General features: G+C 38.8%; 2 protein-coding genes across 3 annotated transcripts; one reads left to right on the top strand and one right to left on the bottom strand.

The window, feature by feature from the left end:
• Nucleotides 1-8710: 8710 nt before the first annotated feature.
• LOC112291061 (dihydroceramide fatty acyl 2-hydroxylase FAH2) lies at nt 8711-11552 on the bottom strand. 2 transcript variants are annotated; one of them, XM_024538013.3, is made up of 8 exons: nt 11181-11552; nt 10909-11054; nt 10683-10767; nt 10348-10440; nt 9989-10185; nt 9694-9799; nt 9343-9498; nt 8711-9193 (listed from the first exon to the last, which is right to left on the bottom strand). In XM_024538013.3, the coding sequence occupies exons 1-8, from the start codon at nt 11403-11405 to the stop codon at nt 9083-9085; spliced, it is 1119 nt and encodes a 372-aa protein (XP_024393781.1). In that variant the 5' UTR covers nt 11406-11552; the 3' UTR covers nt 8711-9082. The 2 variants fall into 2 exon arrangements, with proteins under 2 accessions (XP_024393781.1, XP_024393782.1); XM_024538014.3 differs by having other exon boundaries at nt 10037-10185.
• A 1012-nt stretch (nt 11553-12564) lies between these two features.
• On the top strand, nt 12565-13387 carry LOC112291767 (uncharacterized). Its single transcript, XM_024539632.3, has 2 exons — nt 12565-12926; nt 13016-13387. Exons 1-2 carry the CDS (start codon nt 12623-12625, stop codon nt 13039-13041), a joined length of 330 nt encoding a protein of 109 aa, XP_024395400.1. The 5' UTR covers nt 12565-12622; the 3' UTR covers nt 13042-13387.
• Nucleotides 13388-13611: the final 224 nt, after the last annotated feature.

Below are 13611 nucleotides of genomic sequence, written 5' to 3'. Positions count from 1 at the left end.
AGTGTGATAACCACCTATTCCAACGTCACCAAGACCAACGTTTAAGACAACATATGGTTCGTCACACCTCAACTATGTCGATAAGCAGCGTGAATTTACATTCAGAGGTAGAAGACATGCAAATTGATGCGGTATGTGTCAAATCTTTTACTCTAGAAGAAAAAAAGTGGCGTATGGAAGAAGGTCTATGCTTGTATTGCGGTGAAGAAGGCCACAAAGTTGGAAACTGCCCCAAGAAGCAAAATTGATGCATTATCAAGACGAGGGGCACGTTTATTCAGGAAAACGAGGATGCCTAGCCATAATAGGAACTATGCAGTTGCACAGTGAAATATCGTAACAACAATCAGGTTCCTTTCTTTCCGCTCAACCTACCCTTTGTTTTACAATCCTTATGTTTATTGGCCCTCAAAAACTAAGAACCTTAGCATTATTAGATTCAAGAGCATCTGCTTGTTTCTTAGACAAAAAATTTGTGAAGCGTCATAAGATCCCTTTAGTACAAAAATCCAAACCTGTTCACATTGAGGTCATAGATGGGCGACCTTTATTGTCTAGTAGTGTCACCCATGAATCAAAACCTATAGAAGTGATGTTTGAGGGCCATAGTAGCCATATTATTTTTAATATTATTAGAACCCCATCAAATCCTATTATTCTTGGTCTTTCCTGGTTGGAAAAGCATAACCCATCCATAGATTGGAGATTACAAAAGATGACATTTCTCACAAAATCATCCAAGAGCAAGCCTAGTAGAAAACCTCGAATAGAAAAATTCTTATTCATTGGAGCAAGAGCATTTGTAAGATCATCCAAGGAAGGCACACCATTTGTCATTTATGCGGTTCCAATTACCGGAGAGAAGATCTCGACAGCAAGTATACCGGAGCAATATAAGGATTTTAAAGACGTGTTTCAAAAGAAGAATGCCAACATGCTACCGGAACACCGACCATATGATTGCACCATAGACTTGCAGGAAGGAACACAACCGCCTTTTGGCCCAATCTACAATCTATCGCAGATGGAGTTGGCGGAGTTGCGAAAGTACATTGATGAGAATCTAGCCAAGAACTTCATCTATCATTCAAAATCGTCAGTTGGGGCACCCATCTTATTTGTGAAGAAAAAAGATAGCTTATTGCGGATGTGCGTGGACTATCGAGGCTTCAAAAAGATAACAAAGAAGAATCGTTACCCATTATCCTTGATTTTTGGTCTCTTAGAACAACTTGGACGTGCAAGGATCTTTACAAAAATTGATCTAAGGGGAGCTTACAACCTCGTACAAATCAAAAGAGATGAGTGGAAGACAGCGTTCCGTACAAGGTATGGCCATTTTGAGTATAATGTCATACCCTTTGGTCTTACCAATGCTCCAGCAGTCATCCAACATATGATGAATGATATTTTTTGGAAGCACCTTGACGATTTTGTTGTCATCTACTTGGATGATATTTTGATATTCTCCAAAAATAAGGAAGAGTATGAAAAGCACGTTCGTTTGGTCTTGGAGAAACTATGCAAGTGAGGACTATATGCCAAGTTGGAAAAGTGTTTATTTCACCAAATGAAGATAGAGTTTTTGGGGTTCGTTGTGACTATTGAAAGGCTTGAAGATGGACCCCAAGAAGGTAGAAGCAATCATGTCTTGGGAGGTTCTAAAGACGGTTAGAGATATGCAATGCTTTCTTGGTTTTGCCAACTTCTATCGAATCTTCATCCAAAATTACTCTCAAGTTGCTGCTCCTTTCACTCGATTGACATGCAAGGATAAGCTAGAATAAAGACCTCTAGCGGAGAAGGCGTTTCAAGATCTAAAGACGGCATTTACTACGGCTCCAATCTTGGAACATCTAGACTTTACGAAGGCCTTCTATTTAGAAACTGATGCTTTGGATTTTGCTTTGGGAGCTATACTTTCACAAATGGGACAAGACAAGAAGCTCCATCTGGTTGCATTTTATTCTCGAAAGTTCTCTGCTGCTGAAATCAATTATGACCTCCACGATAAGGAACTTCTTGCTATAGTGGATTCTTTCCAAGAATGGCATCACTTTCTTGAAAGAGCTGCACACCCAGTGACCATATATACTGATTACAAGAATTTGGAGTATTTCATGTCGGCTCGAGTTCTAAATCGACGTCAAGTTTGGTGGAGTATGTTGCTATCTAGATTCAATTTTGTTATCTTTTATCGACTTGGAAAGCAACAAGGACTATCTGATACCTTATCAAGGAGATCGTATCTTGTACCAAAGGCTGAAGAAGCAGCGTTTGATCAACAATGTATGACGTTGTTGAAGCGAGAGAAATTTCGGCTTTGTGCTACTATTGTGCCAATTGATGTTGACTTCCTGAACCAGGTACATGCTGTAACCATTGAAGATCAAATAGCCATTGATATCAAGCAGCATACCAATGACGACAAGTTCAAGGTGGAGGGAGATCTTTTATACTTTGAGGAGCGGTTATATATCCCAAAAGGACCAACACGATTCCCACTTCTTCAATCTCGCCATGATTTTTCAGCTACGGGACATTTTGGATTCAACAAGACCTTGGAGCTTATTTCTCGAGATTTTTGGTGGCCCCAAATGTGGAAGGATGAGAAAGATTTTGTCCTCTCTTGCGACATCTCTTCAAGATCCAAGAATCCTCAGCATCGCCCTTATAGACTTCTACAACCATTGCCGATTCCACGTCGACCATGGTCTTTAGTTTCCATGGACTTCATCATGGACTTGCCATCATCGAACTCATTTGACAGCATCTTTGTCGTGGTAGATCGGCATATAAAGATGGCGCACTTTATTCCTTGCAAGAAAACATTGTCCAGTAAAGTCACAGTAAGGCTCTTTCTCGATAATGTGTATTGATATCATGGACTACCAGATGATATCGTATCAAATCGAGGAACCGAGTTCGTATCAAAGTTTTGGAGATTTCTTTTTGAGATACTGAAGGTGGATATCAAGCTTTCTTTGGCTTTTCATCCTCAAACTAACGGCCAAATGGAACGGGTGAACCAAATCTTGGATCAATACTTACGATGCAGCATCAGCTATCAACAAGACGATTGGACCACATATCTGCCGCTAGCCGAGTTTGCATATAACAACACCTTCCATGTGTCGACTCAATACATACCATTCTTTTTCAACTATGGGTATCATCCAAAGCTTGATTTATTGAATCCGTCAACAAATAACAATCCAACAGCTGAAGGATTTGCGAAACAACTATCAGAGCTTCAAAATATGTTGAAGCTTCAATTACAATCCGCTCAAGAATCCTACAAGGCGTTTGTAGATAGATTTCGGAATCAAGCACCTACTTTCAAAATTGGAGATAAAGCATGGCTTCTTTGACGGAATATCAAGACCAAGCGACCATGTGATAAGTTGGACTATCAAAGATTGGGACCATTTATCATCCAGAAGCAAATCAATCCAATGGCGTACCATCTGGAATTACAGGCTTCTATGAAGGTACATCCAGTCTTTCATGTTTCTCTATTGGAGCCTTATCAAGAGTCGTCCTTTTCTAGAAGAGTGCAATGTTCGCTACCTAGTATTGAGATCGAGAACCACGAGGAATACAAGGTCGAAAAGATGTTGGATTTACGACAAAGATGGGACAAGTTGAAGTACCTTGTTCATTAGTGCAGCTACGATATTAATGAACGAACGTGGGAACAAGCTGAACATCTTGCCAATGCGCCACAAAAAGTACGGGAGTTTCATCAACAACATCCTCATAAACCTAAGTCGGTTCAACGATAGCTTCTTTTTGAAGCTTGCTCATCTAAGAATATAAGAAAGGGGGAGAGCACCACCAAAACTCATAGTTGATAAAGTAGAATTTTTTCAATAGCCTTTTGATATGGATAGCTAAGAGATAAATACTATGCCAGTCAGATTATCTCAATCGACTAGCTCACGAAGGCGACCCCGAGATCAAAAATCACCTATATCACGATGACGACGGAGGATACCGAGTAACCGATCCCTGGTGATTGTATTTGAATTCGAGCCTACTTACGATGGTCAGCCAGAAGGTGTATTTGAAAGATAATTTTATAATGAAGACACGAAAGTTTATGCTTGGTCAGAAGTCGAAGGCGTGGGCCTCTATCGTTGGCTTCAAGGGCCAATGAATCACTTGCCTCGTGAACAACAGTTGGAGTTCATAACAGATATTATGCAAAAAATCTTCATTTTCTTGCGTTGGTACTGATTAACAATAAGATTGCTTCTCAGAGACCTCGAAGCTAAAGGAGGGGGTGATGTTAGGGACATAGTCCTTAGAACCTTCTAGAGACAAGTTTCTAGAACCTTCTAGAAGCAAGTCTCTGGAACCTTCTAGAAGCTTCTTAGTTGGTGGAAGTTGCTTGAGAAGCTTCCTAGTTGTGGAAGTTGCTTGAGAAGCTTCTTAATTGTGGAAGTTACTTGAGAAGCTTCCTAGTTGGTAGAAGTTGCTTGAAAAGCTTCTTAGTTGGTAGAAGTTGCTTGAAAAGCTTCCTAGTTGGTGGAAGTTGCTTGAAAAGCTTCCTAGTTGGTGGAAGTCGCTTGAGAAGCTTCCTAGTTGGTAGAAGTTGCTTGAGAAGCTCCCTAAATAGGAGTATATATTGGAATCGAGGCTGAAGAGTTCTTCAGTCTCGACAACACATCTCTTGGAGCTCTAGCTCACCTCTCTGATGTTGTTCTTGTATTCATCTGATTAATCTAGTTCTTGCCAGTTCTTCTTGAACTTCTTGTTAGATCTCAAACCTGTATTTCTGTGTCCGTGACAACAATTTATAAGTACTTGACATGATTGTCTTTTTAATCGACTTGTTAGATATACTAGTCAATCTTTTTTGATAATTGTTTGTAGCCATGTCATTTATCTCTGAGAGACAATAGCTATTCTTAATATTGGCCATTGGTACCTTTACTAAGGAGCCCCATTTCTTTGTTCTATTTCATTATCAATTTAGTGAGTTTTGAGATTATGAATTTGTCTCCATTTGTTGGTGCCTAAATTATGATGTTTTGGACAACCTCCAATTTAATGGCTTAGCTTCCAACAATAGAAACATAATTCTTTTTGTGCCAATATTTGTAATCTTTCTTGTATTAGTGATTCTTGTAGGGCATTAATCTTCATTGATGTTGGTTGTTGTACCATAGTATTAGATAGTAGCATAGGACTTCATGCCATGGATCATACTCCATGGTTTTTGCAATCTATAGCATTGACCCTCTTCGCAATCCTACTTGCCTCCTCAAATATTCATGGATCCTCTAATTCTACTTCTCACTAGACCATAAGTTTCAACTCTCATATAAATCGATCCATCATTTATGCCTTTGAAACATTGCCAATTTAAAAATATAAAGACTTGAATCAAGAGACATAATTTTGCATTGACCTAAACTATGTAAAATTAGCTAACTGATTGCATCTTATCTACTCTACATTGATGGGCCAAAATTGACTTTTAAACTCCGTTTCAAACTCCTCCTAGTTACAAAATCTATCTTAAGATCTATGGCTTTGAACTTGATGTTGCCACTAAATAGTTGATACGCCTTTCAAATAACTAACTATATACATAATTCCTTTGATGGTATTTGCTCCAAATAGTTGGAAGTATTGTCACATGCTAAAGAGCCATTACCATAAATCTTTTTGTTTCCAAAGTATGTACTCAGCTTACTCAATTTCAGCCTAGCGGACGTTGACTTCCTTATCCTAGTGGCTTCTATTTGTCTTTGGAAAGTAGCTATCTAGCCTAAGAAGTGTTGTATCTGAGTCTCTATTTGGGATTGCTTCGCCATATCTTTCATGCTACAATTTCCTCACTAAACTCTGCTAATGTAGTGCATTCTCTTTTTTTAATTGACTTCTTAAAAGTAGTTTATAGTAGCTTCAAAACAATACATGATGTGACTACAACAACTGACCTCAAACTAGACATTGGCTATCAATATACAATCAAAGAACAAACTAACACTTGCTCTAATACCAATGAAATGAGATTGGACTATCTTTAAGATCTAAGCTTTTTCCAATCCATAGCAATCTAAATCTTGTTGCAATGTAAGACAATGTAGATTAGAATAAAACTGAATAGAATTAAACAAAATAGAATATAAAAGAAAAAATAAATCTAAAGAGAGTAAAATAAAATTGAACAAAAAGATGCAAAATTAAACTTTACTAAAAAAAAATAGAGACAAAAGCCATACTTGATCAAATACCCATATGGCCCTTGCCGGTCCAATTTATATTTTGTCTAACTATCTTATAACTTTTTAGAATATTTTTAAATTAGGATCTTAGATATTAGTATTTTAGGATCAATAAAGATTTTTTACAATCTTAAAAAAATTTCCAATTTGATTAAAGAAAAATTTAGTAAAAGCATTTTTGACTTATATATCTAACTTTTGCTAATTTATAAAGCAATTAAATGGTTCATCAAAGAGACATTGCTGCTAGAAAATCAATATCTAAGTTAGAAAAGGAGGATAGCCGATAATTTAAAGATTATGGAGCTTTTTCTCTCAATTAGTGAATTCAATTTTTTTGAAAAATATTATGTATGTTATTTGCTTGTGAATTAAAATGTGAGTGAAATTTTAGTTAAGATTAATAATTTAATTAATATTTATTGAAATTTCAAAATAATTATAAAAATTGATTGGGATTTATTTAAGATTTTTTTGGATTTATTTAAGATCTATGAGAATTTTATTAAGATTTTATTATGATTTCATTAGGATTTATTTAGGATTTGTTAGGATTTTATTAGAATTCACATGGATTATTTATGATTTTTTTAGGATTTTTATAGGACTGCATTAAATTATGATTAGGAATTATTTAGGATTAATTTAAGGTTTCTATTTTTATTATTTTTTCAAGATTCTTTATTATTTTTTAAAGATTCTTTATTATTTTTTAATATTTTTAGTATTTTTTTAGAATTTCTATTTCTTTATTATTTCTATTTTTAGTTTTTTAAAAATATTCTTTATTATTTCTTTAAGGTTTTTTTGTTTTTAGTATTTCTTTAGAATTTTTTTTTAAGATTAATTTATGATTTATTATATTTCTTTCATAATTTCTTTCAAACTTCTTTTGGATTTGGTTAAATTTTGATTAAAATTGTTAAGGTTTAATTAGATTTTATTCAAGATTCTATTAGACTTATTAAGACCTTATTGTAGCATTTTTCCATTTATTTTCTACAACTAAATGCTTGATGCATTTTCAAGCAAAAAATTTCGAAATATAGCAATGCTACAAGTTTGACTTGGCCTATGAGCCTTAGAATCCAAGGACAACATCAGCCTCTTTTGAGTCTCCAATAAACCTACCAAACTCCAAACTTTGCTTTGGCAAATTAATTTTGGTGGTCTTTCTATTAGAAGTTGGAGCAAAATCATAAATCTATCAGGGATATGTTGATGTTGCTAGAAGGGAGTTACTAAAACCATGGAGCATTGTCTTTGGCAGTGTTATGGAGCATGTTGAATCTGGCATTGTTTCTGCCCCATTTGGAGCCGCCTTGGCTATCTCTTGCAACTTACCTAGTAAAAAATACTCACTGACATCCTGCCTGGTTCACACTAGCTCAGTGAATACACTCCTAACAAACCCGCTTTAGCATGGAGACGGGATGTTTTTATTATAGTAAATGAAGGCATTAATTACAACACCAAATACTTCAATTAAAAAATTAGTACTGGACAATTCTTTATGGTTGGAAGAATACCAATCATCTTTGAATCCATACAAAAGACATGCCATTGCTGACAATGTTGAAACGAATCGAAATCTAATAGCAAATCATTGTGAGTCGTCATGCATGACACTTCACCAATTTGGTAATGCTTCTTCCTTATTTATCTTATACTTGCTTGCTTATACAATAGCTAATAAGTGCAAGGAAGTTCCTCCTGTGCAAAATCAATACTGTTTTACCCTGATTCGCATCTGTCTAGACATCTAGACATCCTACTCTATATTGCTATAACGCTGCACTTGATCGATGCAGTCCCCAGGTCCAATCTCCAGGTCTAACTAACTTCTAATCCTGCTGCGACAGGTGACGATGTACTCTCTTTCTGACGCCTGCGAAGCACTGGGATTTGCTTTTTTTTATTTGGCGTATTATTGCAAGGGTTTGCTTCCACCTCTACAACAATAGCCGATCGTCTTGCCAAGGGACGATTGCCGAACCCCGAGATTAGAAAAACCCAAAAGTTTGGAGTTGCTTAGAGACGTTTCGTGCTCGAAGAAAAAGATTAGTTAAGTGATATGATTTAAGAAATCCACTGTGTCGAACGTAGCAGCTCGTAACCGCTGTTCTTGTATGGAGAATGTGGAAATAACTGGAGAAGCCATGTCTTTAAAAGTTGAGGCAAATTCCTACCTCGATAACGAAGTTCTGAACTCATCAGATTGATTCAACGCAAACCATTCTTGGTGTGTGAGCATGCTTGCAGCCAGACTACGAAGCGGGAGTTTGATTCAATTGAATACTCCCTGATTCATGAAGCACTGTTTCCCCACCAATTCACAAAGACATTCTGGTTTGGGCTTTGTTGTCGAGGAAACTAGAGTGTTAGCTCCAATCATCCGAAATGCCTGTGTTGATGTTCAAATGATACATCCAGATGTTGTCTGAAGCTACAAGCATATGGACGAATTATTCTTTTGGTAAATATCTGTTTCTTAGAGTCATTTATTCTTAACATACAAAATTTACAGCTATTCATTGCCTTACAAAGGCTGCGTACTCTAAGTTCTTGCTATACAATACAAAATTCCTTCATTCTAGCTTGACCCCAGGTGGATAACTAACTAGTTGTGTGCTTTTCCTATTTTCCTGCTACCAAATAGAACATTGTACACAGACATTCCAAGGTGCGCGCCATTAATCTGACTTCTAATCTCTGCTTAGTAGTAGTTGGAGTTTTAAAGTGGCATTTGAGCACAACGAACAGAACCCCGGAGTCTCCTGATCTGCCGGACTCAACCATCGATGGAAAGGACTGCAAGGTGATTATTAGTTAAGATCCAGCACCTAAAACCTTGTTTGGAAACTGGGAAACGTGTCAAAGACTTTGTCCCAGAAGTGCGTGGTGACTCCGAAACTTGTACTTTGGTCTTTAAAGTGGTGGTCAAAGTGTAGCCTCTGCAGATGCACGAGGGGTGGATTACTAAATCAGTTTCAATTTTCTAAAACTTTGCGCTTATTTACGATACCTCGAAACCACATGAATGAAGAGTTGTCAATAGTGAAGTTCGAAAGTACATGGATAGTTTTTCGTTGCAGAGGCATACCTTCAGCTTGCGTGACATTTCGTTAGTAGGTGTGCCGAAGTGAAGAAAATAGTGCGTGAGATCATACGCAATGTACATAAGCAGTCCGCCACTGAACATGCTCAACTTCGCAGGCCTCCCCAGGAAGATCACAAGTGGCTCGGTTACAAACCAGATCTGCAAACATAGCTCATCGTCAATTTCAAATGGCACACCAGTCCTCTCGATCGCTTGAATAGCTACTACAGCAGAGACGGCGTCACCAGACCTTTGATTGTGAGCAAGTAATAATTCACTGTTGCAGGAGAATTACGACCAACTGAAAAGTTAACCATGCCAACTCAAGTGATGAGGAAGGCGAGAATTTCTGACCGCGACAAGAATAATGCCAGCTATGACGGGTGGAAACACTAGACGGGTTCCGTCCATTGGGTGCTTGTGATGGAATCCATGCAGGAAGTAATGCAAAGTATTTGTCCTGTATGTATTAGATTCAGTTCTCAAGAGTGAACGAGGAGGAATTGCAGTCGAAATAGAATTTAGTAGAACGACCGAAGAAGCGAGAATTATACATTCTTGGAAACTTCAATCCTCGTCTGGATCAACACAATAATACATTGAAGTAACACCAAAAAAATTCCTTGGTAATGCACGAAGGTTAACACACCAATAACCGGATGTTTTCATGTGAAAGAGGTATCGGTGCAATATATACTCAATAAGAGTCCACACGAACGCTCCAGATGCCATGAAGAATGGTGCAGCTGACAGCTGAAGTCCATCCTTGTGAGCGGCTACGGCTAAACACATCACCACTGGTCCCCACACCGCTGGTATTGCCCAACACGCCGTTTTTGTAAAAAACTGCAATCGACGAAACCAATCCCATCATCATCCACAAGGGTCTGTCGTTGAAGCCACCATCACTAGTCTTCACAGGAAACCTTCTATACCCAATTGATTATATCACTAGAAAAGTGTGCGAAGACACTGTAACGTTTGAGAATAGTTGAGGAATTTAAATACCTCTGCGACATCGCTTTCGAAGAACCGAGGAGGATCTTTCTGCACTATGGGATTGTGCACCCATTGATCATATTCGGCACCCAGTTTCCCCACCTGAAGTCATGTATCACAGTGACATCGTTATCATCCAGGGAAGCTGAGACAGGTGGTCTCTGGGGCAGGTGAGACCTTTAAGAAACAGTGCGTGAACTTCTCATGTGAATGGATTGAATTGATACGAGCACGAACTCCTCTATCACAATTTCCCCAACGACTAGCCTACCAACTTTTTTTGCCATCATCCTGCTGGTGCGCAGCGAAAGTGAAATCGAGTGGGCTGCACAACTTTTGCCCACCTGAAAGACCAGAGGCTTGTCGAGATCCACAACGTATTTTCTTTCCTCTCTTCTGGGCCTGGTTGACTCCGACATGTCCTCACCACTGCAGTCAGCTCAGCCATGACCAAATTCACATTATCAAAATGAATAAAATTCGCACCCCTTGCATATTTGTTCAGCACCAATTCAACTTGGCTGGATAACAAAAACAACGTATTGTGGAGAGAGAATCTAACGGTAGTACCGATTGTAATCACTAACACGGCCAATGCGAAACTGCTGGAGCGTACGAAAGGCGTGTTTGCTGTGTGAGTGAGATTCCGAGGAGGCGACCTCATCACCTCGCATCAACTTGCCCACGTCCTCCAAATGCAAATGCTTCAGAATTTTCTGTATCCAGCGACGGCAAGAGGACCATTTTCAATAATATTCTCAAAGATATAGATATTCAACAGTGACATTAGTTGTACACATGAGTATCCTACTTGGGAACAGAATGTTAAGGAAGAGAGCCACCTCCGCACCACCAGGGTGAGCCTGAACAAATTGGGAGATGTCATACACAATTCCGTCAACCACAACCCAAGCGTCGTTCTCGTTCTTGTGCTTGCTAATCTCCTCATTTGTCAGCACAGTTTCGTCTTCCAAATTTTTATTCTTGATCTCCAGAAATGTCACCCCCGACACTGCATTTCTCTTGTCTAGCTTGCTGGCAGGCTCAGCAGCTTTCTCTGATTCCATGGGGGATGGCCAGGTGTTGCCTCAGATCTGCTCTTCGTACAATATTACCAAGACTGACCGCTTGCTGCCTGAAGCCTGCACTGAGCTGAAAGCCTGGATAGTTCAATTCTAGACTACAGCTTCCGGTTCAGTATAGCCGAACCTTGAATGCACGTTGAGCGCATGTTGATGGAGCCAGTTAAGCTATGTACTGTAGGTGTCATTCTACTTCGACCAAGCTTCGGCGAAGTTCTCGGCAATATGAGTCCAAGCTACAGTCATCTATAATAACAACTCTACTGAAGTTTCTAGCACAAGGTCAAATGCATTCGGTCAAAAGTCCACGGAGATCGAAGTTGAGCTGCCGACTCTACAACCGGTTCATAATCAACACCCCAGCGGCAACTTGACAAGGGAGCTTTGTCAGACCGGTGTCACCATTTCTTCACCCTCACATTGTAGTTTTTTAATCCAACTGCTTTTCAACACCGCACGATGAGGATAGTATAGTATAAATATATACATATAAATATTTGCCACTTGCTACAGCGGTGTGCATTATTAAGAACTGTGTCACTCCTAAGCGGATTGCAATGATGGCAGCTGCTGCGTCGCGAAAGTCGCTGTGCGAACCGTTTCCATTGAAAGGCAAAGCAGAGCGGACGTCATAATAGTCATTCACTGTCTAGACAGTGATTCTGTCAGGGATATCGAATACCAGTTCGTATCACGCAAGAGCAAAATGTGTAGCTCCAGGTTCAATAACTGGTGGCAGATAAACTTTCCCGTCGCTACTGACATAGTTTCCTCGGTTCACCTAACCGAAAATTTCACAGGACAGTGTCGTGATCGTAGAAAATCTAGTGAAACCGGATACCAAACACCAATCAAATGCATGCTAGGAACAATTGAACCTCATCACTGCACTCTCATGCCTCACGGACGACATGCAGGCTTTTGCTTTACATCGCATGATTGAAAACCAACAACGGGTACAGCGATAGCGATTCGCTTATCGTTTAGTTTATTCAGGTGACGTGGAACTTCCAGGTCCTCAGGCAGTTTCGGGAGATCCATGCTCACAGAAATGAGAGGAAAAAAGAAAACAAATCGGGAAAGACTCGCTGTTGCAAATCAACTATTGAAATAACCAACATTCCTACGGTCTACAACTCTCGAGACCAACTTGATGGCTACCACTACAGCGGTTAAGACGTCGTACGTTTAACGTCAGAATCATGTTGACGCTTCCAAAACATGTTTCCAGGACCATCCATCGTAACGATTCTTACGTCCAAGTGTTGAAAGAACTGAGGCAGCGGGCACAAACTGTGCTCACAAAGAACTGTTTTTCACTGCAACCATTTTTGTTGTTTTGTTCACCTCGCCACGAATGCAAACATCAGGATTGCGGGGGTGTCAACATGACTCTGTCACAATCTAGACTTCGCCACAAGCAGTTGGTGACTCCATCTGGAGCTGGATGTGATCGCAACAAGGCTCCGAAGACGGTTCTGCAGCTTGCCGCGACCAATTCTAGCGGTACTTGCGTTCAGAAACATTTTTGCCTATAGTTGCCGTTTTCCATGCTTGGTACCCACAACACGCACTCACTCACTCTATATTCTCAGGCTTGAATTTGTGTGGGAGTTTGTGACATTGTAACGTCGAGGCTCTGCGACTGCTGCGGCGACGCCCTCCTTCGGCACCTTCACCACGGAAGGACGACGACGACGACGATGCAAGCTTGCAAACCCTAATTCACTGCTTCATTGGCTAAAACAAGTGTTTGATATGAATCGTCTACCTTGGTTTTTGGGTTAACTTATTATTTTAAAAAAATTCAGTGAAAATTTTCGCCTTATGTCACCACAATGTTTTGACTTGATTTCTTATAATAAGATTTTGAAAGACAAGAATTTGTTTACACAATACAATTATTTAGTTCAAGACATTCAAAGTGTACAAAATTATCAATGATGTAAATAACATTATACAAAATCCAATTATGTTAAAATAAAGTTAATTAAATAGTTATTAAAAACTTAATATAATACTTTAGTTGTCAACTAATCTCATTAATTTAGGCAAATAACTTCATATTATATTTTGAAGTCTCTCTCTCTCTCTCTCTCTCTCTCTCTCTCTATATATATATATATATATATATAGATATATAATTATTTCTTGAAAATAAATCATAAGCTTTTTATTAAAAAGTGATATA

Source organism: Physcomitrium patens, chromosome 14 (assembly GCF_059467195.1).
Source record: "Physcomitrium patens ecotype Gransden chromosome 14, ASM5946719v1, whole genome shotgun sequence".
NCBI classification, from domain to species: Eukaryota; Viridiplantae; Streptophyta; class Bryopsida; order Funariales; family Funariaceae; genus Physcomitrium; species Physcomitrium patens.
Note: the sequence above shows the minus strand (reverse complement) of the source record. Positions and strands in the feature narration are given on the sequence as shown.